The sequence below is a fragment of the Cyclopterus lumpus genome, chromosome 21 (genome assembly GCF_009769545.1).
Source record: "Cyclopterus lumpus isolate fCycLum1 chromosome 21, fCycLum1.pri, whole genome shotgun sequence".
NCBI classification, from domain to species: Eukaryota; Metazoa; Chordata; class Actinopteri; order Perciformes; family Cyclopteridae; genus Cyclopterus; species Cyclopterus lumpus.
Window position 1 is genome coordinate 4,394,178 of NC_046986.1, and position 26,739 is coordinate 4,420,916.

At 45.7% G+C, this 26,739-nt stretch overlaps 2 protein-coding genes across 2 annotated transcripts in view; both read right to left on the reverse strand.

Moving 5' to 3' along the window:
* itgb5 (integrin, beta 5) overlaps positions 1 to 11,612 on the reverse strand; it is a 29,047-nt gene extending 17,435 nt beyond the window's left edge. Inside the window, exons 1-10 of the mRNA XM_034562305.1 lie at positions 11,092 to 11,612; positions 10,204 to 10,289; positions 9,651 to 9,858; positions 9,291 to 9,540; positions 8,411 to 8,579; positions 6,944 to 7,105; positions 5,632 to 5,727; positions 5,044 to 5,133; positions 3,852 to 3,986; positions 34 to 208 (exon numbers count right to left, since the gene is read on the reverse strand). Of these exons, the coding sequence (XP_034418196.1) occupies positions 34 to 208; positions 3,852 to 3,986; positions 5,044 to 5,133; positions 5,632 to 5,727; positions 6,944 to 7,105; positions 8,411 to 8,579; positions 9,291 to 9,540; positions 9,651 to 9,858; positions 10,204 to 10,289; positions 11,092 to 11,272 (1,552 nt within the window). The 5' untranslated portion in view covers positions 11,273 to 11,612. The remainder of the gene's footprint in view (positions 1 to 33; positions 209 to 3,851; positions 3,987 to 5,043; positions 5,134 to 5,631; positions 5,728 to 6,943; positions 7,106 to 8,410; positions 8,580 to 9,290; positions 9,541 to 9,650; positions 9,859 to 10,203; positions 10,290 to 11,091) is intronic.
* A 1,453-nt stretch (positions 11,613 to 13,065) lies between these two features.
* On the reverse strand, positions 13,066 to 23,622 carry rbm44 (RNA binding motif protein 44). Its single transcript, XM_034561774.1, has 19 exons — positions 23,607 to 23,622; positions 19,401 to 19,535; positions 19,180 to 19,207; positions 18,802 to 18,908; positions 18,635 to 18,709; positions 17,784 to 17,935; positions 17,438 to 17,655; positions 16,641 to 17,142; positions 16,496 to 16,557; positions 16,030 to 16,179; positions 15,784 to 15,949; positions 15,671 to 15,705; positions 15,492 to 15,573; positions 15,219 to 15,333; positions 15,019 to 15,123; positions 14,875 to 14,942; positions 14,642 to 14,715; positions 13,706 to 13,874; positions 13,066 to 13,359 (listed from the first exon to the last, which is right to left on the reverse strand). The coding sequence occupies exons 1-19, from the start codon at positions 23,620 to 23,622 to the stop codon at positions 13,066 to 13,068; spliced, it is 2,553 nt and encodes an 850-aa protein (XP_034417665.1).
* Positions 23,623 to 26,739: the final 3,117 nt, after the last annotated feature.

Sequence of the window (26,739 nt, forward strand, 5' to 3'; positions counted from 1 at the left end):
CCAGTGATGACTGGGAAAGAGCAGCCCGGCTACCTGTGGCGCTGCAGATGCTGCTGTTGGTTTGCGCTTTCCGGCTGCAGCCGCAGTCACACCGGTAGTCCACCGTCACCTCCAGGCGGTCTTTGAAGCCCACCGGCTTGATGGTGAAGCTCCGGTCGGCGCCGCGGGGAGGGCAGCTCCTCGCCTCCACGCTCACGTTGAACGACACCTGCGGGAGAGATGGCGCAGTTAGAAAGGAAAGGAAGAAAAACACAACCGACGATGAGCGATTTCCTGTTTGTGGTGCAGTTGGCTTTTTATCCTTGGCAGCTGCCGGCTCGCCCCTGGACGTGAACTCCACGTGACCCCCCCCCCCCCCCCCCCCCCCCAAGGGCGTTGTCACGTTTACACCAGAGAGAGGAGGTCACGGTGTGCAGCTGATGGGCGGAGACACAAGGCCGACACCCACTTGATCGCTTCCGTTGCAGCGTGAGCAGGAACGCCGTCCGCTCGGCGCTTTGATGTCGACTTTAAACTGATCGGCTCCTGATTTTACATAATTAACTCAGAGATGAAACAACGAGGTTCGTGTGCCATAACAAAGAGAGCAGAAAGAACCAGGCTCATTTGTTTTGTTCCAGAGATCAAAACGGTTCCACGGGTGGGGTGGTGGGTGGGGTGGTGGTGGTGGTGGTGGTGTGGGGGGGGATGATCTCTGCTTTGAAGCTCCCACGAGAAGCTCTCGACCTTCAGGAGACAAAGTGAAGTCCACACCAAAAGCAAACACCCCACCTGGCGCTGGAGGTGATCTCCTGAACAGAACAGGTGCGTCACGACCCGTGGAAAGGCCTCCCCCGTCCCCGGTGTGCTGGATAAACGGCTTCATCGCATTAGTTTTCGGCCGTGACTCTTATTGGATTTTTTTTTAAACAACTTATTAACGCTGGACCACAAAAAGTGTCAATAATGGAAGCCAGAGATAATCTCCAGTCACAGGATGTTTAGAGAGACAATTTACACAGATTATCACAGAGAAGCAGATGTTTAAAATATTGGCAAACACACTCTGGTATGATGGATGATGAATCTTCAGTTTTAAGACTTAACACGTTAGTTTCAACAACAACAACATCTGCATTGAACCTCACCGCCCACTGTTCTCTTCCTAAAACGGCACATATATTTTCTAATTATTTGAACTGGACATTTTTAAAATCATGCATGAACGCTCACCAGTACTCATGAGCAGGAGGAGCCTGAGTCACATGTTCCCCTGGATTCCGCGCGGTGAAGCTTAACAAGTTAACAAAAGGACGCAATTAGATTTGCTGTAAATGGGAGTCGCGAGGAGCCCAGCTCACCCAATCATGTGGCTGGGAAGGACGAGTGGGAGGCTGTGGAGGAGCACGGGGGGGCGGGGGGCTAGAAACTGGGGAGGAAGAGTTGATACAATGAGCCTGAACTCATTGGGTGAGTAATGTAATTGTAAGATGTACAGTCAGCGAACCAGATCAGAGGCGGCACTCTGGTATCGTGCAAGAGGCAGATTCCTTACGGTGGCAAAATAAATGAGTTGCGGGATTTGTACGGGAAAAAAAACAAAGAAGATCAAAAAATATATAACCCCCCCCCCCCCCACACACACACACACACACGAAAAGAAACCTGTGGTACGTTAGCGCAGACTCGGTCTCATCTCATCCATATGCATGAGGTCAGACATTCCTGTAGAGGATGCCGGCTTAACTACGTAAACTCCAGCTCGCAGCTCGCAGCCCCCCCCCCCCACACACACACACACACACACACACTTTGTTTGCCTCGAGGCCATTGAGATGCAGCATCGGACACAGCGGCTGGCACCTGGGAAGTCTGGCAGCCGGGCGCACCGAGCCGCTACCCTCCACCTCGTTCCATTCACTGCTGGGGATAAAAGACATGAGCGAGGCCCATCGCCCCGTCCCTTTTCACTGCCTCCCATCACCCTCAGCTCCTCCGTTCCCATCCCCAAACAGTCCCAGGGAAATGAAAGCTTCCGGAGAGGAGGAGGGGGGGGCAGCATGTATGAAGCTGCCCCCCTAACCCCTCCCCCTCGCTCTCATTTTCAATAGATCCGGGACTTCTAATTGAGGCCCGTGTGGAATATAAAGCGACCGCCAGAGAGAGGCCTGTGCAGAATTCAAAGCAATTGAGATGTACCGTCGTCCGGCGTCACATGACCTCGGCCTTTTGTCCAGGGCGACAGCGTCCGGGCTCACGGCCGTCTTCAAACCATCCAACGTATATCATTTCCCAGTGCAGCTTCAACATTTACATTACATGCAACGGCCATCGTGCAGCATCTATGAGGTCAGAGGAAACGGTTGATAGGTGTGGTGTCACTTTGCTGTAGTGGAAGAAAAAAAACAGTTCCTGGGGGGGAAAAGAAAATCGTCTCCAGAAATTGTAATTCAAGACGCGGCTGGGGACGGCAGTGAGGCCGTTTACACGTTTTGAATCCTGAACCTTGGTTCAACGCGAGCTTCAGATTCTCTCTGGCGGTGACCTCGCTCGACTCCTTAGCCCGGGCAACGACCACAAGCCGAGCGGTCGTAAAAGAACAGAAACGTCGGTGCGCGTTGCTGCAGGTGATCAGCGAGCAGAACCCGGAAAAAGCCCGTGAGCATCGAAGGTCTTTCAGACGCCAGTCTGGCCAAAAAGGTCGTCCGGGGTCGTTCTGAACGCGGCCACGAGGGACGGCGAGAGCTGAAGCTTCTCTCGCAGCTGCTGCTGGTCGAGTCCGGCTCAGGAGGCGAGAGGAGAGAAAGTATTCCTCAGGAATGAGAAGCCTCTGCCAAAAAAAAAGGGCTGCGTGAGGAGAACCGGGCCTTTCCTTCGCTCGGATTTAGTAGACGAGCCTCATAAATTAAAAGTGGAGAGGAGCACCCACAGGAAGTCAATGTGACTTTCATTACCGCGTTCCATTTTCCTCACGGTGCCAGCGATGTCTATTTAGTTACATCTCATTGGGTCAGACGGGAACTCCCCTTGAAGAGGATCCAAAAGGTCACACGCCGTTGGCCTCAGACCGCCGAGTCACAACTGGCTTTCTTTAGTCATTGACTGCGATTATGAAAAGCACTTTGAGCGGCTGCGGGAAGTTAACATCTCCAATCTATTTTAGCATGAATCTGTTGCATTTAAATTGTTTATCGTGTGTCACATTTTAACATCGACATAAAAATGTTGCTCAAATGAAGAAAAAAAAAGACATTAATATGAATTCACACATCTGCTGCTGGAAACACGGGGAACAATGTTCAGGGGGAAAGCGTGCAATGAGAGCACCGACTGCAAATAATTAAATATTACGGTGAGCACAAAGATATGTCGTTACTTCTTGGAGTCTGTAACCTCTCAAATGCTTGTTTTAAAAAAAAAAAAGTCGGGGACTTTTTCCATCCCGCGTCGTCCCGTTCTTCGTTGGGAAAACGCCTTCATGGAAAAAGGCGTCTGTGCATTTGTACGTGTCGATAAACGCTAAATGCAGAGTTATGAACATACAACAGCATCATTCACATAAACAAAGTCTACGCTGCAGCCCGAACGGCCCAGAGGTCAAAGAATAAAAAGTGAACGCGTCCGACAGGCCACTGCTCTCAGAAGATCAACGACGTCATGGAAAATCTGGTTCATGCTGAAGATGACCGACACGGTTAACGGCCTCCTTTAAGGTTTTTAGTTCAGACGGGGTGTGGACGGGAAGAAAGAAAAGAAAGAAAAAGCACCTCATACAAATTCAAAAGCATCCCTTTTAATCCCTCATAAAGAAATAAAACGATACTTCTGGATGCATCAAACCTCGAGAAGGTCGATGTGTGACAGCCACTCACCGTGTCTCCGATCTTCAGGTCGGCGCACTTCCTGAGGCCCGGCAGCGGCTTCCCGTCCTGGCAGGTGGCCGTGAAGGACAGGCCGATGTCCTCCGGGTGATCCCACACCGACAGCTCCACTTTGGAGCGGATGTTCTGGAGGAGATTGTTGGTGCACGTGAGTTTGACACGAGCTTCTCTCTCTCTGCGACCGCAGAGGATCTCTAGCGGTTTGCACGAGGCCTCCCACGCAGACCTTCATAATAAAAACCCGCGCCCGTTCATCTTCTCCGGGCCTGTAACGGCGTGGAGCATGTTGCCGTGTTTCTGTAGTTAAATCGGACTATAACGGGGAGGTCGGAATGCGCCCCGATTGACCCCGAACACATCGTCAGGAGGGAAGCCGCGTTCGTCAGAGCGCCATCGAGCCCGGCAGCGGCGGACAGCAGTGTGGCAGCTGGAATGTTAATGAGGCCGGCAAGTCGAGCGCACCCCCCGCGCTCGACACGAGTTTCTGTCGCGGAGAATCTGCTGCAGACGGGACCGAACAGGCACTTTTCCTTCCGGCGGAGGGAAGAAATGTGTCCGCCCACACGGGGAAACATGGAGGGGAAAGGTTGAATGCATGCAGCTCCGTTCTTTGGCTTCAAAGGACATGCTAAACTAAATGTGTGAAATAGGGCTGCACCCTCAACGAGGATTAGAGGACTTGGTCGACTCAGATTTCGTAGGTCGTAAGATTTAAAAGTGGTGCTTTTTGTGTTGTTATTATTTTTTTTTGTGGACAAACTTAAATCAACTCGTAATACGAGACAATCGTATCGAGTGTTTGTCTGATGGACGTCAGGCTTCAGTGAAAAGGACCAGACAGAGAAGGAGAAGAGTGTGACTCATTTCTAAAAACGCTGCAGTAGATTTCTGAGACTTAACCCAGAGTCGTATCTTACAGACAATTTAAGCAGATCATCTCATTTTGCTACAAAGGCAACCCGTTAAAAAAGCACTTCGGCGCCGCATCCTCTCCCCCAAAAAAAAGACAAATCCAGCTTGTGTGCAGCCACCCATGTCAGCCGGGGGCTCATGAACAATGACACAGCAGTGGGAAGACTTTTAAGAATGTCCCTTCCTTTTCCTCCCCCTCCTCTTATCTTTCTCTCTCTCTCTCAACAGGAAACCCAGACACACTTCACAGTCTCAGCTTCTCTCGACTCACATTGTAAGCCGCGATGATGAGCTGAATTACATTCTTAGAGTCCTGGTCCAGGATCTCCACTGTAGTTCCAGGAATGAGTGCTGTGAAATTCTTTGTGAGGGCAGAATTTAAGAAAAAAAAGAGAGCATTAGTTACCAAAAAATATGAGCGATAGGAAACGTATGCCGGCAGGTTTGATAAAAAATAAAAAGGATTTGGTCACAGCAAACGTAACCAAATCTAATATATATATAAATAAATAAATTATATATAAATAAAAATAAATTATATATAAATAAAAATAAATTATATATATAAATAAATAAATAATATATATATATATATGAATAAATAAAAATAAATTATATATATTAATTAATTTATATATATATATATATTAATTAATTTATATATATATATATATATTAATTAATGTATATATATATTAATTAATTGATATAGTTATAATTGATATCATGATATAGGGAACTAAGTTCTCCATCTTTAGCCATAACAGTGCTCTTTTCATAGAGGTGTTAAATACTGCAGCAGTGAGTAAAATGCAAAAGCAGCAAAGAAAACAAACAAAGAAACAAACAAACAAAGTACCTTGTAAATAACGTAGAGCCGCTTCGTGACCGCGAAGATGAGGAAGATGTTATTTTCAGCCAGCTTCTCCCCCAGCAGAGCCAGAGAGGGGTAGTCCTGTGAACAGAGATGACCAGATACAGTTGAGCTGACGGATGTCGGTGCCCTTTGACCCCAGAGTTGTGTTTACGTTGCTTTGCCCCCAGAGGAGAGGGTTGAACAGGATATCATATTTCAGCATCAAAAAGGGAGTCTGGGAAATTAACGTGTTGTTTTCATTGGGGAGGACATTTTTAGTTTCAGACAGATGAAAAGAAGAAGAAGAAAAAAAACTCCCAGTGACTTTCCAATCCAACAATTGTACCCAAAAACAGCAAAGTGGAACAACGTGTGCCACAAACGGAAAAGAGAGAAGTCATTGCAACTTAATTTTAAAAAAAAGGCAAAAAAAAAAGGACAAATGACGGTAAATTCAGCTTTTAGTGGAAAATTAACCAGAAGCAGAAGTGTGCAGATCTCCGCAACCATCATTGTGTGACTGAAGGAGCACGCCCACAACGGGCCAACCCCCACGCCGCGGGTCCGTAGGGCATCGGCTCGGTGTGTGTGTGTGTGTGTGTGTGTCGGTAGTTATCTTAGACGTATAAAACAATAAGAACTGTTTTCCCTCACTGTGGCAACCGAAGAAATACGGAAACGTGGGCGGGTGACCTCTGTATCCTGGCAGAGATAATAATAATAATACAAATCGTAAAAATTCAAAATTGGAGCACCGTGCCATCCACATGATACGCATCCATTTTCATAGCATTAGTCCTCAACGACACGTGACAACTCATCATGTGAGTGAAAAAAACGTTGGAAGAGATTAGTTGAAAATGTCAAAGGCCAGAGATTTGAAAGAGAAATATAGTTTTAATGTCGTATTATAATTTTAGTGCGTGTTATAATAGCCGTTGCTATTAATGAGCATGTTGACGCCTAATCTTACTTCAGCCGAAAGTGTTTTAGAAATAAAGACGGACTTAGTGAACGTGTCATGGGCTTGGATGAGAGCCAGATATCCATAACACGCATCAGGCATATTTTAGTCATTTTTTTTGGGTAAACGCTGGAAATTCCGATGTCCATCCACAGCTGGATTTTGTACCGAAAAGTACCTGAAATTGATTAAAAAATGTGAATGTGTGTGACATGAGTCATCCGTATAAAACAACTCAAAACGTAACAATAGTAGCGAATTAAGAACACTGCTCTCCTCTAAAGTTGCATTCCCATAATAAGTCCGATACACTGCGCGCTACTCGACGACGGCTACACCCCCCCCTCTCACCATCTTCGTGGAGCCGCTGTACTCGTTCTGGTTGTCGAGGTGACAGCGTCCGTCGTGGGGCTGCACGAGGCCCCCCAGCCTGCCGTCCAGAGCGAGGTGCGGCACGTCGTCCGTGGCGAACACCAGCAGGTGGTAGGCCTCTTTCCTCCACCCGATCTCCTCCTGTGAACACAAGACGCGGGGGGGGGGGGGGGGGGGGGGGGGGGAATTCATTATCACTTCCCACAAAGTAGAGAACTGCTGACTCAAAACACACACACGCCCCGGCCGTCATCAAAAGGAAACAACAGGCGACGGGAGTGCTGACTAATGCGTGCCACAAAAGACACACAACATTGTTGTTCATTATGCGGCCTGTAGAGCACACAATGGAGCCCCCCGATCAAGAGGCCTCTTTCAAGAGAGAGTGTTTAGTTAAAAAAGAAAATACTGTGAGAATGTTGAGCTTTGCGCACACACACACACACACACACACACACACACACACACACACACACACACACACACACACACACACACACACACACACACACACACACACACACACACACACACACACACACACACACACACACACACACACACACACACACACACACACACACACACACACACACACACACACACACACACACACACACACACACACACACACACACACCATTTCCTGCTATTGAGCGAGGTAATTATGTTGCATTAAAACGAACCGCAATCAACTCATGGAGAGAGCGTGCGTGTCAAACAAGTGTTTCCCCAAACTTTTTCTCTTCTGGTCTATAAATTGTACATAAACGTTTCACTGTTTCATGTTAAGTGTTTTTTGTTGTTGTTTTTTTTTTTAAACGATGCCCAATAAAAACGCGTTGAGGCCGAGCTGACAAACAAACACACGCTGGTTTATACATTAGAGTCAACGTGAAAATGGACTACAACGATCAGAGGAATCCGAAACGCGGTTCGAAAGGCTTTAACCCGTTCCTCGCCTAAAACAATCACAACGTAATAAATGGAGCGTCGCGTTCCCCCCCCCCCCCCCCTCCTAGGAGCCACATGTGCATGACAGCTCATGGGCTTTTTCTCTCTTTTAGACACAATGCAACTCATTAAATCCCCATTCAGTCGCCGACCTGCCCCGCACCCTACTTAGAGACCACTGGGACAGACCCGGAGCCCGGCCTCGCCAACCACGGAGCGTTTTGAAATGGCGAGTAAATTACAAGGCAGGAGTTCCTTCTCTTCCTGTAGAAAACAATTACATCGGGAGGGGAAAGCAGGGACGAGACCGGACCGCGAGTGACTCGTCCTCATGTTTAACCAGCTGCACTTCCTGTCTATCCCCTCCGGAGCTTTTCATTAACAAGCAAATAGGCCAGACGCTTTGGGTTGGGGGCTCCTGAACCCAATATGAGCGCCGTCACTCAACGCAGCCTCGTCATGAGAACGACAATAACGGAGCCCGCTGGTCACCTTACAAACGGCGGCCTGCAGGATGGCGTCGAACCCGCCCTCGGGCGCGTCCCGGTTGCGAGACACCATCTGCTTCTGCACCTCCTCGTTGAAGCGGTCCACTTTGTCCGTCAGTGAGAGGATGTTGCGGAAGCCGAAGGTGGGGACGCAGTTGGGGAAGAGTTTGTATCTGTTGGTGGGGAGAAGAGAGACAGACATTTCCTCTGTTGTCAGGATGCGCAGTGGCAGAAGTAAGCTGGGCTGCTCAGAGGTCAACACACACACACACACACACACACACACACACACACACATAACCTAGATGGGAAGTGATGCGCGATGTTCGTGCAGTGTGGTCTCACCTCCGGGGCTTTTCAACCCTGATCTGATCTGCTCTCCTTCAGTTTGCCCTCATCAACAAAACATTCTGACTCATCCAACGTGGAGAAGAAGAAGAAAATCTGTCATCTTTGCAACTGGGCACTTGCGTTAGTAATACTTCTATTTTTTTTATCTTCTGTTGTTGGGATTTACTTTTTCTCTTTTAGTTGATTTGTATTGAATTATTATATTTTCCTTCCTCTTATTGCTATTCAATTTTGCACTGGTGTCAGTATTACTTCCTCTCATAATTATTACTCTATTGTTCAAAAATAAACCCCAGGACACCCGCTGACTGACACTTTCATCCCCAGGAAACTCGTGCACATCTTTTCTTCTATAAAAATACACTTTTTTCTCTTTTTAACATCTTTGTTTTTTCTTCTGCACCTTTCACCAAGTACAAATCCCTCGTATGTGTAACGCACTATTGTTTCCTTCCTATTCTTGTCCCGCAAACTTTGATCAATCATTTCCTTCTGGATTAATAATGTATAATATTAATATATCCACTACCCACCCGTTGCATGGATTCTCCTGATACTTGGGCGCCGTGTAGGAGAAGGGGGACATGTTCTTGTCCACAAAGGAGCCGAAGCCCAGCCTGAAGTTGCTGGTGAGCTTGCCCATCTCCAGCGCCAGCTTGGTGCCCAGGTTACGGATGGTGTCCAGGTCGTCTTTCATGGAGAGGGAGAGGTCCATCAGGTAGTACAGGTCCACCGGGTAGTCCTCCACCTGCCGCACCTGCAGCCCAAACCACGTCTGGTCTCCTGGATGGAAAGAGTCGCGGAAGGAAGATCTGTATTATCAAACTCTATCCTCTCTCATGCACGTGCATGGTTACCTCTATATATATATATATATATATATATATATTTACCTGGCCGCAGGCTGACGGAGATCTTCTGCGGCATGATCTGGACGACATCGTACTGGGTGGACCCGGACCCTTTGGAGCTCAGGGGCATGTTCTGCAGCACCGAGATGCTGCTGGTGGGGAACTCAATGAGCCGCGCGTCGCAGCCCCTCTTCTGCAGGTTTTGGCTGAAGTCGCACCGGGACGTCAGACTCCGCCCCCTCCCAAATTCCTGCAGGAGGGAAAAGCAACACACACACACACACACACACACACACACACAAACACACACACACAAACACACACACACACACACAGGGCGTTATGGAAATATTTGAGGTGTCAACAATTAATTGTCAACTATTTTGAGAATCGGTTAGAGTCTCATTCAAGCTTCTTAACTATGAATATTTGCTTTCTTTTCCTCTGAGAAAGTAAACTGAACATCTTTGAGTTGTGGACAAGACATTTGAGGACGTCTTTTTGGGCTTTCATATTTTTTTCACCACTTTTCTAACACGCAAGAGACCAAAACGACTTATTGATTAATAGGGGAAAATAAGCAGGTGAGTCGTACCTCTTGTGCGCACCAGGCGCAACTGGGGTGAATCAGGAGGCATTCTTCACAGGACGTCGCGCTGCCACTCATGCACATGTTGAGACCTGAGGGGGGACGAGAGAAGATCACAGACCGGGTGGTGAGACAGGGTCACAGACCGGGTGGTGAGACAGGGTCACAGACCAGGTGGTGAGACAGGGTCACAGACCGGGTGGTGAGACAGGGTCACAGACCGGGTGGTGAGACAGGGTCACAGTAACCCCATCTATTCCTCACTTTGAGGAAGTTATTGATGTGCTTTCTGTGGGCAGTGTGACTCGTTAATGGTGGTAATATAGTGGTAATGCCAGCTGTAGGCGGTGTTGCGTTCGAGTGCACTACATTATAGGATGTTTCGAGTATTTCTATTGAGCTGTAAATGAGCGGACACGCTGTCGTGACAGCTCGCAACACACACACACACACACACACACACACACGCGGATCAATAAGCATAAACACAGCCAGAAAGAGCTCTGACAAGAGTGCAAGAAAGAAAATATGATATTCAGAGTAAGTCTGCGTTATATTCACAGGGGTGGTTACACAATGCTGAGTAAGTGTTTTACACTTGTTGTTTTGACCTGTACGCCTGTGTCTGTGGTATATTTAAGTATAAGTATGTCTTACATCATACAGCTTATTTATTTTGAAAAGTGAGCGTGTTATGATATATACACACACACACACACACACACACACACACGTTGATTCTCTCACCTCCATGTGGCTCCAGTTTACTGAAGCTCTACACTCCTCGTGTGTGTGTACCAAACACTTGTGCAAACAACAACAACAACAACCACCACCACCACCACCACCACCACCACCGGCGGCGGCGCGATACCAGACGCCAGAGAGCCCTACCTCTCGCGGGGAGCAGCACGGTCTCCAGGAGCACGCAGCACAGAGCGGCTCGCCACGCCAGCGTCCCGGGGCTCCGCATGCCGTCCCCTCGGCGTGTTCCTGCCGGCGCGCCGTCAAACCCCCAGCCCCGTGTCTTCTCTTCCGCCGCCGGTTTACTGCTCCGCCGACCAGACCCGCTCATCGGCTTTAGTCCCGCCGATGTGCGCAGACCCCGGCGGTGCGCCGCATCGTGCTGCTGGTTGTCTTTAGTGGTGTTAAGTGAGTGTGCGGACGGGTCGACCCGCTCCTCGAGTTCCTCTGTCCCGACGTCCCGACTACTTCACCCATGGAGCCGGCACGCACTCCACGACTTCTCCATCGACTTATCGGCTCCCCGACGCGCATACACAAGAAGAAAGAAACGAAGACAAGAAATCTCTGCACCAACAAACTAATATGTGGAGTTATAGATCAATAAGTGACTCCGGCTGAGATTTTCCTCCTTCCACATTTGAGCGCTGCCTGTCTGGGTTCGCGTCCCCAGCTGGATTCTCCGCCCATTCCCCCCCCCCCCCCCCCCTCCCGAAACTGGGGATTACGTTAACCCCTTCGCTGCTCTGGTGGAGCCGTTGACGCACGCGCAGACACCGCGTGGCCCGCCCGGACACCTAGCGGTGGCTCCCGGGGACTGGGGTCCAGGATCTTGGCAGCGGGGCAGTCCGACTCCCTGTGTGGTAGTTAAGCTGGCTGCAGAGAGGAGGAGAGAGTGAGTCCACAAAGGCAGAGCATTGAATGGGGCGATGGGGCCCCAGGCACAAGATGTATTGAGCCCCCTTTCTTTGTCTCCGTGAACACTTTTAACGCATCTCTCTGTGGTGTTGTGTGTCTTTGTGGGTTACACTGTGATGTCAGTCATCACCCCCCCCCCCCTCCTGAAGGAGGGAAAGAAGTTACGATTAATCAATTAGTTGTCAACTATTTTGATAACCGATTAATCGGTTTGCATCAAACCTCCGATTCAAGCTTCTTAACTATGAATATTTGCTTTCTTTCCTACTCTAAAAGTGAGTTGTGGACATTTGAGGACGTCTTCTTGGGCTTTGAGACACTTGTTGACATTTCTTTCACGCAATAGACCAAATTAAATAATCAACAGATTGATCAACATTAAAAATAATCTTTAGCTGCAGCCCTGCGTGAGCCACACACCCTGACACCCATGCAGCAGGGGAGTTGTACCTCGTGTGGAAGATGTTGTACTTTTTTAGTTTGCAGTGACTGAGGAGTTTGTTCAGCTGTAGTTCGTGTTGCATTTGAGTGCACGACTACATTATGGGATTATAGGATGTTCTAAATATTTTTGCAGGCCACTCATTCGTTTTATCCGTGGCAGTTCTTTGTATTTCTTTAGCGTCTCTCTCTGGTTACACACACACACACACACACACACACACACACGTCTTTTCATGCAATTGTTTTAAAAAAGGCAGTTTGCATCCAAAAAGTTGCATTACTGCCTTCTAAAATCAATAATTATAAAAATAATGTAAGTCATAATAAAAAAAGTTCTCCTCTCCATTAAGATATCCAAAAATGTTCTCGCAGCATCAGCAGCCGTGTCTTTAGCAACATTAACACCAACTCGTGTCAAAGAAAGCCATCGAGTCACGTTGAGGGGCTCAAGGGAGGAACATATTTTAATAAGTGTCCTTTTTATTGACATAGGACATAAAAAAAAACAAGCTGCTGCAAATACAACTGTAGGCAACCATTTAGAACTCTTAAACAATAATTTATTTTACTGCCAAATAACTTACAAAGGAGGCCCCTTAACAATAACAATGTGATGCTACGAGAACAAACACCAGGGTATGTAAACAAAAGGTTTGGAACAATTTAAGCCAATCTTACTCCTAATGGATTCATTTGTTCCCCCCCGTCTTCGGAACATCAGAGTTGTGACGCGATGCTAACGAACAACGCAGCGAAGCTCCCTCATAACTTCGTGGCGGTCGCTGGCCTGGTCAGAAGCTCGGAGGTCATCTCCCTGATGGTTCTGAGAGGCAGCCCGCTGAGGACGCCCCCGTGCTCGGCCCTCAGCGCCATCAGGGCGTCCACCATCCTCTGCCGGCCGACGGCGGGGTGGCGCTGCGTCAGCTCGGCCATCAGGGTGTCGAAGCTGCCCATGGTGCCGTAGTGCTGCGGCACGCAGGTTCCCTTTGCCGTGGGGGAGATGCTGACCACCATCCTGTTCTTGACGCTGGAGCCAAGCAGTGGTTGAGTCACCGGCTGGACAAGAGGAAAGAGGAAAGAGGAAAGCGTCAATACAAACAACCATCTAGTGGAGCAATGGCAACAGTCCAGAAACATCCTCACACCAGAGAGGCTGGCATTAGTTAACAATGGGCATTTCGCTGATTTATTTTCTATGGATCGACTATGATCAATTCTATTTATCAATCATCACATAGCAAGAATTGTCAGGGGACCAGATACACATGGCGAGTAACGTTTAACCGGCCTGCTATTTGGGACCGATGAAAAATGTAGTAATCAGATGCCAGGATTTGTACTTCTTCCAACGCTTTCTCTGCTTGAGAGTATAAAGAGGAAAAGGTAGAAGGACAGTTTTCACCTTTCCGTCAGTCATGGAAGGTGGTTGGGTGGGGTCCTTCGAGGCCCGTCTCTGGCTCCCTCTGTTGATGTGCGCCACCTGTAAAGTACGGCCCTGCATGCAGCGGCCGTGCAGCTCCCTCACTGCAGCCTCGGCACATTCGGGTCCGCTTACCGTCACCATGGCGACTCTGGAGAACGCGGTCAGCGAGACAGACATTTGTTTCACTGACGACGTGCCGGTGTGGGAAGCAGACTGCCAGTCCTATCCAGTCCGGCTGACGCCGGTTTCTTTTTATGCAAACCGGCTGAATCTGAATCCGTCATTACGAAACATTCTGGCTAATCAAAAAGCAAACCTGTGCCGATCGTGTCACGGGACTAAAGGCAACTGCCTAGCATTAGTCATAACAATGTGATCAATATATATATTATGTTTATAAACAAAACTAACCGAGTCTGACAGGCTGTGTGCAACTTCCTGCAGAGCCCGGCAATATATCTGATTTAGGAGGAGGTGGGCGGGGGGAGATTATGTGCATGGCACACTTTGTGTACTAGAATGTATTTTTGGGGGTGACAAGATGGGATGTGCCAAAAATAGTCAACTAAAACAGTGCCAGAGATGAGCTGAATAACAAAGAGATAACGTGTAAAACTCTGCTGCTGCTGCTTCAGTGTTTATTGGCAGCTGGCGAACGAGCCCAGAGGTGAATTACCACATTACCATCGACAAGTGGACTGGAATCACTAAGCTCCAATTCTAATTCACGGGCAGTTGCCCTCCCAGTCTCATCGTGTTCCAATCAGCTGGGCAGTGAAGTGAGACACCTAGTGGTGGAATGCGGTATACTGGTCCGACCCGGTTTCTGTATTAATATCATACCAGTTGGAGGTTCACAGGCCCAGCCCTACCTTGAATGAACCTTTGTGACTGACACGTGGACAAAGAGCTCACCTCAAACCGTTCTTTAAAGCAGAGATGCTGACTTCAGAGGAACGGTGTTTCTCAAACCACAGCGTCACGTCACTCTGGGAAAGACAAATAGATGTAAAGTCTGCACTGCCCTCTGCTGGCTAGAATGGCATCATACAATGCATTCACATGACAACATGTCCAACATATGAATATTACTGTAACAGCCGTCACTCTCATGAGCGCGACATTGAGGTGGAAATGTACAACCTCACCTCCGTGACGCCGCTGGGCAGACTGGACACGCACAGCACTGAGCTCTGGACCTCCTCGCTGGTCGATTCTGTGACGAAAACAAAGTTGCCACTCAGGATTTGATCCCCAAATCCTTCATTTCACTGACAATTCAGTTCACTTACCACCCGTCTCATCTTTGACGGCCCCTGTGGGTCCCCGTCCCGCACGGTGCAGGTCTTCTTCAGCGTCGTACCACGCCTCACACGCGCTGAGCTCCGGTGAGGCCGCTGCGGTCAACACAAAGAATGGCTTTGCTGCAATCGACTACACTCCCTTCCGTAACCATTTAAAAATGTGGGGGTGATGCTTTTTTTTAGCTTACTTGTCCGCTTTTCTCCTGGCTTGTGTGCATCATGGGGAGCATCTCCGTCCTGGGGGACAAGAGGGACAGCTCTTCCTGCTCGGCCGTTCTCCATCTTTATCCGTTTTTCATTTTCCTTATTAAAGAAGTGAGCTTAAGACCAAAGCTGTTCAAACTTATGGAGGAACAAATGCCACATTGGGTTCGATTAGCAGCAATAAAAAGGAGACACTGAGCTGCTCAAAGGTTGTTGTTCGTTTACTGTTCTTTGACGTTTCAGTGTGTAAAGCATACCTGGGAGCCATTTGAGCTTTGATCATTGGGACAGTCATTTTCTTCTCCGGATGTTTTATGCTTCGGTGGCTCCTGGGAGCTCCTTGGAATCAGAAATAAAAAACAACGTTACGGCATCTGGAGTCCAAGCTGCTGCTAAACCGTTGAAATTGAATTACTTCAGACACCTTCTGACGTACCGAGACGGAACGTTTCCCAGCACATCACTTATGATCTGAACAGGGACAAGGAAAGATTAGAGCGTTGCCATTATACAAGATGACCATTATTGGATTAGAAAGCAGAGTCTCACTTTTGCAGGGCTGTAACTTGGACGCGTGGTTATCTTCTCAGGTTCAACCGACAGAGGCTCGAGTTGCTCCAGAGGAACCCCTGCTCGGATCTCATCGCTCATCAGATTATAGTCAGATTCCAGTTTTTGCAGAACACTTTCAATGTTTGAAAACGGGTTCTCTGGCCTACAGAGGGGGGTAAATACTAGAGTTTGACACCTATTACCAGTCTCAGTGGAACTGCCAAGGGAAACAAGTCTCCTTACGTCGAGGTGAGCCGGCCTCCCTCAGACGAGGTGCAGTGGAGCTTCCAGCAGTACTGTCTGCACATGCTGTACTGCAGCACCAGGAGGCTCAGCTCCGCTCGCTGAGCACGCTGGAGACAGTCACATTCCTTTCTCAATTTAGAAGTGGAACTGGGGAAAAATGTATATATGTACATATTAAATATATTAGTCCTACTGTAAAATAAACTCCTTGGAGCCAAGTTTAATTTCAGAGCATGATTTTCCAGTGGGGGATTCCCCCCCTCCAGTTTATTATGTTTAATTATATATATGCTGCTAAATCTAAAGAAATTCATTTAAAATTCTGCAACTGTTAGTAAATTGTTAGTTCAATTATTTGATAAATGGTACTTTGATAACTGCAAAAAAAAATAGCCTTCCCAGTCTATAAATAAATACATTTTCATGAATAAAAGTTTCAAAAACATCCCAGCTTTTATATTACCTTTTAATTTCCTCTTTCTGCCCTCGTAGTTTCTCTTGAACCATGCTGAGTTTGGTAAATTCCTAAAATATATTTTAGAAAAAGAGGCAGCGTTATGGTTTTGCGGCAGCCATTATAAACGATTGCTCTTTGGAGCCAGCCTCACCTTAGCGAGATAGTCTAGATCGGACATGTGGACTTCAGTGATGACGTTCTTGTCGGCCGTTTGTGGACCCTCAGTTTGGGTGACGGCTGACGTGCACAGAGCCGCGTCGCTGCCAACCATAACGTCGCAGGTAGCCAGGCGGGGCAATGGGGCGGTGCCCTTCTCTGCAGACTTAGTGGAGCACTGGCCGCCCACAGTGAGACCTCCATCAGTGCAGACTGCACCCGAGTGGACGTCTTTGTTGGTCAGGCAGAACAAGACGCCCTTATCGCGCTGTGTGTTGCTAGGGGAGACGTCACTCTGACCTCCAAAGCTCAAGCCGGCTTCATCCTCCCCTTCAGGTTGCTCGTGACCAGAGACCAGGTGGTCCCGGAGCCCTTCCTCTGTTCGGTTCTCCTCCACTGGTTCAAGAACTGAGCTGTATTCTGTACCATCCATTTTGATACTGTCAAAGCTGTAGTACTCAGGAGACGAGTCCCTCTCACCTGTTGGGCAGTCCGACCTGTAACATGAAACAACGTGGCTCTCGGCAATAAGAAGTCATATTAGGTACGCGATACGCTGCCTGATCGAAATATGATCCTTCTACCCGGTGTTAAAAAACATTGAGGTAAACGGTACCACATTTCTGGTTCTTTATGGTAATTGCGTTAATACGCAGTCCACACAACATGAAATCCAAAATATGGCCATTGTTTAAATGTTAGGTTTTTCCCTTTAGGCTAGTATGTAAATTATAGAAGAACATAGAAATGAACCAACTTCATAGTGTGTTGGCCATAAAACGCAATACTCACTGTAACAGACTGACGTCAGCGTACGTGCAGTCGGCACTCGGCCATTGCGTCATTGCCGTCTGGCTCCTGAACTCGGGCTGCCCCCCCAGTCGGTGTCGTTCCAGGTCCACGTCCAGAGAGAAGCTCGTCAGCGCTGACGAATCCTTCCACACGGCGTCGCCGCCGCCGCTACTGGACGCCGGCCACGGTGGCCTTTGTTCATTCAGATGGGATGAAGCCTTCAAAAAAGAAAATACTTTCATTAATTGGCAAGAATTATAACTTCACTTGGAAACAGTTACAGACCACACCAGTGTTCTAACTTTAGCTACAAACAGAAAACACTTTAAACCCTCATTTTGTGGACCTTCAGCTGGTTCGGAGCCGGCGTGATGGAGCTGCTGAAGGCGGTCGGATGTTGTCGTGGTTCATCCCAGATGTTGCTACAGCCGAGCGGGTTTAAAGTCTCCCTCACGTTACTGAGACGTCTCTCCGAGTCCAGATGAGCGTTGGCCATGTCTAACAAGAGGAGCAGACACACAGATGTGCAAGTTAAAGCTTTTCCGGTACGAGGGTTGCATTTTATTGTTTCACGTAATCCTACGAAGTCTCGTTAGCATTCAGGAGGACAGTTCCCCAGACAAGGATAAAGCCTGGTCCGAGACTAAAAGGTGTTTTTTGTTGTTGTTTTTTTAGGATTTCTACATGTTATTCATCCATGTAGAAATAAAATGTCAAGACTCCATGATTAATCCGCTGGAATACATTAGTTGACCGGTCCATTACCAGGCTCCATTCACCGCTATTATTCTAATTTGTTTAATACGTTTCTGGTAATAATGTGCCCTGCACCTGATCGGCTCAAGCTCCATATTAAGTGCTTTAAAAAAAAAAAAAAGAAGTTAAATCACCGGCCGTGTATGAGATTGGCGAAATCACAGATCTGCACTTCACTGCTCTCGACCTTGTAGATCTGGGAATAAAAACGGTTTAACAATAAAAAAATGTTTAAAAAAAAATAATTTAAAAACATCGCCGTAAAATGATAAAACCTTGAATCATTTCACTGCATTTACTGTGAGACACATCGGCTGTTGAACGTCACGGTTGGCGGAGCGGGTACGACGCTTGAAATGTAACCTGCGTTGTGAACGAGAAGGTTAGAACGTGACCTGGTGAAGCCACAACAAGATAATGTCGTCATCCCAACGGACTCACGCTTCACATAGACATGATGCGGGGACAGCGCTAGGGAGGGATGTCTCAGCAGGAACTGTTGAAACCCGCCATCATCTAGGAGAAGAGAAAACATCCTGACTGATATTAATACTCTCAATTTTAAAAGATCTAATTTAGTCCAGATGATAGATCATAACAAAACACACCTAGTATGATCTTTCTGTCCTCTGGAGACAAACTGAGAAACCAACCCAGCAGCTTCGGGTCAGTTAAGGAAAGGAACTCGTGATCATCCACCAAATCAAATACAGACCTGGGACAAGAAAGAACACCACACACATTTAATAAGAGTCATTAATAGATAGATAAGGGGGGGTATAGATAGAGAGAGATATAGATAAAGAGATAGGTAGATGGATATGGGGGAGAGAGGGAGAGAGAGAACACACACATACGTACATATATATATATATATATATATATATATATATATATATATATATATATATATATATATATATATATATATATATATATAGATATATATATATACACACACGAGGATAAGTTAAGTTACTGCTCACCTGTCCAGCAAGAACTTCCGGCCCTCTTCTGTTGAAGAAACCTCAGTTAGATTAATCAGAAAGCGTCCCGTGGTCATGAGAACTCATTTATTAAAGATTGTTACTTAACGTTAACCAAATTAAAATAAATAAAAACAGCCCGCACACAAAACAGTGCTTTACATTTAAAGTATCTTTGACCTGAATATACACGTAGCGTTGCGTTGCCACCGGTAACTTACTTGGACTTGGCTTTTGAACCACCGGGCTGTAAAAGCAGGGCATCAAGTGATGCGACCGCAGCGCCACACCCGCATACTCACCGGCCCGGTAACCGTACGGTGACCAGACGGGCCAGCCGGTCTCATAACGGACATCTATGGGTCGGGAGTGACCGAAACCACGTGCCAACGAAATAAGAGTCGAAAGAGAAGGTCGACAACGGGTCGTTAGCAACAAACAGTTAATGTGACGACGTCACGACTGGAAACTACACGAAGGGCTGCTAGCATACAAACGTCAAGGCCCGAAGTAAAGCGCCAACTGAAAATAATTATTTCACCTAAACATTAAAACGCTTCTTTTTTTTTTAAACCTACTGTCTAAAAAAAACGGTCTACTATTATTCGCTGGCTTTACGAAAAATAATAATAATAATAATAGCAATTAACACAGTTACGATGGTGTGGCCCGTCTCAAAATGGTGGCAACCGTTTCTAGTGTTCGCCAATTAAGCTAAGCTAAGCTAATTGGTAACGGCGGTGTGGTGCGGCGTTTAAAAGGATCCGTCCACCCAAAATCACGACCCCCCCCCCAACAATAAAACGTTTTTCCTCTCTTCTATCAAACGGTTTTTTCCTACCGTGAAGTCCAAAGTTTGATCCAAGTATCATATGTGGGATTAACTCACACAAATATATAACATGTCATTTTAAGAAACAGTGTACCTGCTTGATCGGGTTTATCAACGGATCGTGTTTTTTCCTAGGGACTATTTCTTCAGTGAAAAGTAGTTCCAACATTATTCCGTATTGTATGTTTTTCACTTCAAGAAGAGAGATTTCTCAAAAACCTCTGAAATCAAAACGTATAACTACCTCCACGATACGCTGTTAAATACACAATAACACCTTTTTATTAGTAACCCACCTCGCGTGTCCTGCAGGTGGCGCTACAACAAGCAGTCAGCTTAGAAGTTGGGCTGTTGTCCTTCTGCTTTTCAATGGTTGCTCCCTCCGCTCGGTTTCATTTACATGTGATCGCATATGTATCAGCAACATTTAAATAAATATGTAAAATATATATTTAATGTTTTATTATATATAGCTTACCGGCTAAATAGTATACTATGTGATTCAGGCAGATTTCTCTCTATTTGTATTTTTTTTTACAACATTTAACATTGATAAATTTGCCCTATTTTCTGTATTTTGTGAAAAACATGTTCATATTTACATATTTATTTTTGTAAATCTACTAAAAGTATAGTTTTATGTATCATACTGAAACTCGGGTATTGCCTTGAATCAATAAACCATGCAACCATAACTAAACACGACTCTTATATTATCATAGTAAGGCTACAATAACACTGTTTTATATAATAAGCATTTTAACGTAATGCTTATAAGTGAGTTATATTCTGGGGCTGCATGTGTTTTTATTTGCTGCACGCCATTTTGTGGTGAAGTAAAGCCGTTGACTCTTTGAATTAAGATTTCATCAAAAGCCAAACGGCAAATGATATTCCCTGCTGATCATAACCTTCAAACACACCTGTTGCTATTGAGTGGAGGATGCACACAACATGTCAAAAGCAGAATAACTAGGTTGACCTAAACTCCTCCTCCTGCACATTGTCATCTCTTCTGTGGTTCACAGAGAAGAATCACGTAAGAGAAAGTTCACCAAATATAGCAATATTCAATATTTTAAGCTCTCTCTCTCTTTATACTGTTTTTGTATATTCTTGTGTTGCATAAAGGGGCATGCAATGGCAATTAAACCGTGAGCATTAAAGTGAAGAAAGTTGTATTTGAACGTATACAGCTTGAGTCTGCGTTCACGGATTGTTCGGGGGGGTCAAGGGTCGCAGGTTCTCTCCAAACAGCCGCGAGGAAGACGATGACATCAATTTGACGCCAGCGTGTTTAAAATTTACGGAGGGGAAAAACAAAAAGAAAAAGAAAAGGCAGAAAGCTGCAGCCTGTGAAGAGTTATTCTGCAGTACGGAACCGTTGGTCCATCTATTGCAATGTGAACGTGTAACAGGGCAGATCTTATCTACAGTGGCGTTGATATAGTCTGCATAATCAACAACACATCATGTCACATCAAGTCCAAAACATGCTCCTCAAATGTTGGGGCTGGATTGTGCGTCATAATACGTATACGCTGGTCGCCTATTAAATATATAGCTTGCAGCATATAGACTCATATAAAAGTAATTCCTCGTAATCGTGACATATTACTTTTTGTGGGCGGAGCCTTAGTGGAAACATGAGAGGGAACCAACGATGCCAACAGGTGCCTTTTATAGGCCAGCACGGATTCTGCCTTTAACTGTGCTGAAGCTCTTACAGTGTGTCCGCTATTTAATCACCTCGCACACGATGTCCAACGATGTTCAGAAGAGGAAAAGAGAAGACAACGTGTGATTAGGGGGTCCTTTTAAGCGCTTGCATGGATTAAAAGTCCTTTATGTGCTCAGAAGGAAACAAATCAAAAACCAAGATTTTGGGATTGTGGCCAATCGAAAGCTCCAAAAACTTCTACCAAATGGACTTTGTGGTGAGATAGTTCAGTCAACTTTAGGGCTCAGCATTACGTCCCTATTGCGATGCCCCCTTTCCCCCTGTCTCCGCCTTTTACAAGCTGTTGTTGCTTCACCTGATTAATGGCGTGTATCCTGACGGGGAGGCCATGTTGTGTCTCTTTGTGGTTGTTTTGTGTCTCTTTGAGTCCTTTTGCAGCTGTTTTACATTTGTTTGTTGTTGTTGTGGCCTTGTTGTAGCCTTGTTGTGTCTCTTTGTAGCCTTTGTGGTTATTTTGAGTCTCTTTGAAGTTGTTTTGTGTCTCTTTGTGGAGCTGTTTTACATGTGTTTGTTGTTGTTTTGGCCTTGTTGTAGCCTTGTTGTGTCTCTTTGTAGCCTTTGTGTTTATTTCGAGTCTCTTTGAAGTTGTTTTGTGTCTCTTTGTAGTTTTTTTATGTTGCTTTGTGGACATTTTGTGTCTATTTATAGTTGCTTTGTGTCTCCTTATAGTCTTTTTGTATCCCTTTGTTGTTGTTTTGGCCTCTTTGTGTTTTTTTTTTACCTTGTCATAGTCCTTGTGAGTCTCTTTGTGTCTCTTTGTAGTTGTTTTGCATCTCTTTGTAGTAGATGTGCCTCTTTGTAGTCGTTTTATGTTTCTTTGTGGTCATTTTGAGTCTCCTTCTGACTGATATGTGTCTCTTTGTGTGACATTAGGTAAGTAGGTAAGGCACTTTGGGCCTCTGGGCCTGTTCAGTAACCCATCCAGGACTCAAGTCCTCATGTTCCAACAGGACAGGTACCCATCCACCAGAGGGCAGCCATGGCCAAAGAAAAAAATTAAAACGAGCTCTCGTGAAAATCTGGAATAAATACTGACTTGTGGGTGGTGTGCGCTTGTGCTCGTGATAAATCAGTTATGTAACAGAGTTTTAGGAGAAGGGTCTCAGCATGATAATTAGTATTGTGCGAACACAGCGTGTCGGCCAAATAATGTGAAAGATTTGTGCTGTTCCCTTCCCGGCAGCATGACCCATATTTCTCAGTATTCGTAGCCAGAACAGAGTGGTTCGCTTTCTCAAACTGCAGTAGGTGTGTGTGTGTGTGTGTGTGTGTGTATTGACACACTGAGTGCCTGCATCGGTCTGAAGACTCAAAGCTGAAACCACATTATGCTTGAGCTGCCTTGTCTTGTGTCAGGATCAATAATTTACTTGGAAGCAGCTAGTGGTCATAATGTATGTTGAAGGACTTCCCATTTGATACGTCCACTTTTCTCTCCCAGCTCAAGCGCAGGGCCACATATCAAGCACTCTGTAATGGTGTATGCATTGATTCAGTATGTTTATGATGCAGCCTCGTGGCATGCGTGGAGCCTTCGGTCACCCCTCCAACATGCATGTGCTGTCCGTGCCTTACTGCCGGCCTCTGGCAGGTGGATAATTGGCTCCCAGGAGGCATTCTGCATTGGTGATGGAGCGTCTCCAAGGTGATGGGACCTTTCCAAAGCGTCACCGGCTCCTCATTAAATGGATCAGGATCATTATGTTCGGCTCATGGCTTAATCTCCACTGTGGATAAAAAGAACGAGGGCCAGGACGGTCAGCCAGAATTAATAATCCAGCGCCTCTTAAAGGGCCGGCGCGTGTGATTTTGGTGGCATCGAGAGTTGTGCAAAACCATGGTAACGCAACTCACCTCGGTCAAAGGCCATCCCATACCATGAAGAAAAAAAGCGTGTTGGCGAAGTACGGTGGCCTTCAGGTAACATAAAAAGCAAAAGTCTCTCTCTAGAGCCAGTTGTTTGGTTTGTCCGTTGCGGGCTACTGTAGAAAAAAATGGCGGACTCCGTAAAGAGGACTATGTAGACATGAAGCGCTCATTTCTGAGCGAACGAAAAACGCAAACATTCTCACTGTCAGGGGATTGTTACGCAAAATTAAATTATAGTGAATGAATGTTGTATTGATTCTTCTGCTAAATAGATTCCCTGAAATGCTGCAATTAGCCAGAACAATTAGTTACTCTCTCACCACCACTCACTCATATTTTGAGTGTAATTAATTTGCCAAAAAAAGTCAGGAAAATGGACAATAAACAAGTCCAAGATGAATTTGACAGTTTTTGGTTCATGTTTTCTACAGATAACATGAAAGGTATAGTTGAGACGCTAACACGCTTCACAAAGACGGTAAACCTGGCTAACATTCTAACAGTAGCATGTGACGTTAGCATGCTACGTTAGCATGTAGCTCGAAGCACGGCCTCACAGAGCTTCTTTTCCAAACAAGGCTCACAAAGAAAATATATAATGCGTTTAAAAAAGTTGGAAAAGCGAGCAGGTTGGCCTTTTTGTTGTTGTTGCGTCGAGCGGACTCGTTCCCACGGGTGAACTTCCACGCTCAGAACACCGGACCGCCTCAAGGTGCGTTCAGGGACAGTGATGCTTTGTTCCCTCTGAATCTTGACAAGAGGACTTGTGGGCGTCTGTCGGAGGATTCACAGCCGAGGTGTGAATATTCACATTTTGATTTGTCGGTTTAGGATTCGTTCTTATCAAAGTGTAATAAACAGTGGGTTATGGACATAAAAATGCATTACACCAACATGACGACCAGTATCTCCACTCTTCATAGGCGTCCATCTGAAGTGGACGCCTATGAACGTGTATACATGTTATGAGCGCCGGCGGCTATACGCGCTCTCACACACACACACACACACACACACACACTACCAGGGCAGAGCAGCTCCCACGAGTGCACTAAAAGGCCTTTCATGGCATTCAAAGGCACTCTGCCCTCTCAATCAATGGGAAGCGGCCTGCCAGGCAGACGGTGTTACTGGAGACCAGGGCTCAGCTCACTGAAACAAACATCACAAGATGGTCGTGAAACAATTACTATGTACCTCTACGACCAAATGTCAGAGGGTGTATTGTACTTTTATTTTGAGAGCTTTACTTTTAATAGATAGACCAGTTTGTGAAATATAATGCACGGTGTATTAAAGGTAGCTCCTCCTTGACAAACCACAGGGTTTAAGAAAATAGTGATACAATAATATAATATGAACCCTTCACTCGCTGATGGGCGGTTTGGCTTTATGAGTACTTTCATTCACTCAAACTTTAAGTAAACTTTTTGGCTAATCTTCTGTATTTAAATATATATTTTTGTTTGAATGCAGGACTTTTTCCACTAATGTCTACATATTTACCTTCAGATGTACACATCACATACACACTGTATGAAAAATATATACGTATATACTGTGTGTATATACACACACACAGCATATATTAATTTATATATATATATATAAATATGTATAATGTATATATATATAAATATACAGTATATATATATATAAATATATACTGTGAATTTATATATATATAAATATATTTGTATGCCCTATATTATATATATATATATATATAAACATATATAATTTCTTAATGTTGTTATTCTATTGTAAATCTTGATATTTTACATTTTTAAATGATGTCTTACTGCTACACGGTTTACTGTCATGCACCAATCACAAAGCCAAATTCCTTTGCAAGTGCAATTATTAAATTAGCTTAGATCCAACATGTAATATAAAACTATATTTTTCACACAGGCCTCAAGATCGGATAGTAGACCAGGAGCAGCCTGGGGGGCTCCTGGTGCCAGAACTATTACATCAGATACCAACGTTATTTATTTGGTTCGAAGTACATTAAAAAAAAAAAGAGAATGTTGAACAGATTTTTTTTTATATATAAGTTTTAAAAACACGAGCTCAAAGTCTCGGCTTGCACACTGCACTTTAACCCTCGCAGCCATTGTTCAGGCTCGCATTTACAGAAGGTATTTTAATATTAATGGCTTACTCCGTCAAGTCTCATACTTACGCTCATGAATAATTCCACTCTCAAATAAGCACACAACAGCCGTACTTTTGGGGCTCGCTGAAGGTTTTACGGCGCCGAGCTGTGAATTATTCACTGGTGAATCACGCTGGAGCACGAGAACATTCTCTCCTTCTCGTGCGTATAATGGATGGATAATGGAGCAAGTGTAACTAATCCATAAATATTAAAACGGGCGATACGTTTGTTTTTTTTGTGGCGTCGACGGCAACCTGAACGTCGTCGTCTAAGAGGCTCTTAACCCCCCCCCCCCGATGTAAACCCCAACATACATGATGGTAAAAACAAATTTAAAAAGAAAGAAAAGGAAACGCATGGGATTGTTTTTTTCTTCTTCTTCTTCCATTCGCAGCAGGTTAAAAAAAAAAAAAAAGTAAATCATTTACCCAGAAAGGAAGCATGTGACTCAAGAAATCAGCCAGGTCAAGCAGTCAGTGCCAGACGACCACAGCAGCCAGTCAGCTGACCGAGGGGGGGGGGGATTATGAAACACACCAGGACTTCAGGCAGTGAAGCATAAAGGAGCGTTTATTGTACCCAGTACAGATTATCATAAACTCAGCAGTGTAAGAAAACACGTTGTGGGGGGGGGGGAGGAGGAGGGGGGGGAAACTGAAGCCTCTAAAAGTGCAGACCGTCCCCGTGGCCGGAGTGGATCCCTCTGGTGGAACTTCGGCCTTTAAAAACACTCACACACACACACACACTTTACAGGCAAGATAATACACTCTTCTCATCCATTCTCCAACCTCGAGGCCTCTCAAAGAAACAGTCTGCAGTAGTAGCGTCGTAAAGGATCGAGATTGTTTTAGTTTTAAAAAGGTACATGTCTATTAGGAGGCTAAACTATACAAAACAAAATGCAGCCTTATAGCAAAAATATATACTTTATATACGTTTGTCTTCGCTCCC

Bases quoted from the DNA above. Each gene is read 5' to 3' on its own strand.
- rbm44 (XM_034561774.1), bottom strand. The intron at 19,208-19,400 runs GTAAGTTACCGG...TTTCTTCAACAG, and splicing joins GGTTCAAAAGCCAAGTCCAA to AAGAGGGCCGGAAGTTCTTG. The intron at 16,180-16,495 runs GTAATATAAAAG...ATTTTTCCCCAG, and splicing joins CAGAAAGAGGAAATTAAAAG to TTCCACTTCTAAATTGAGAA.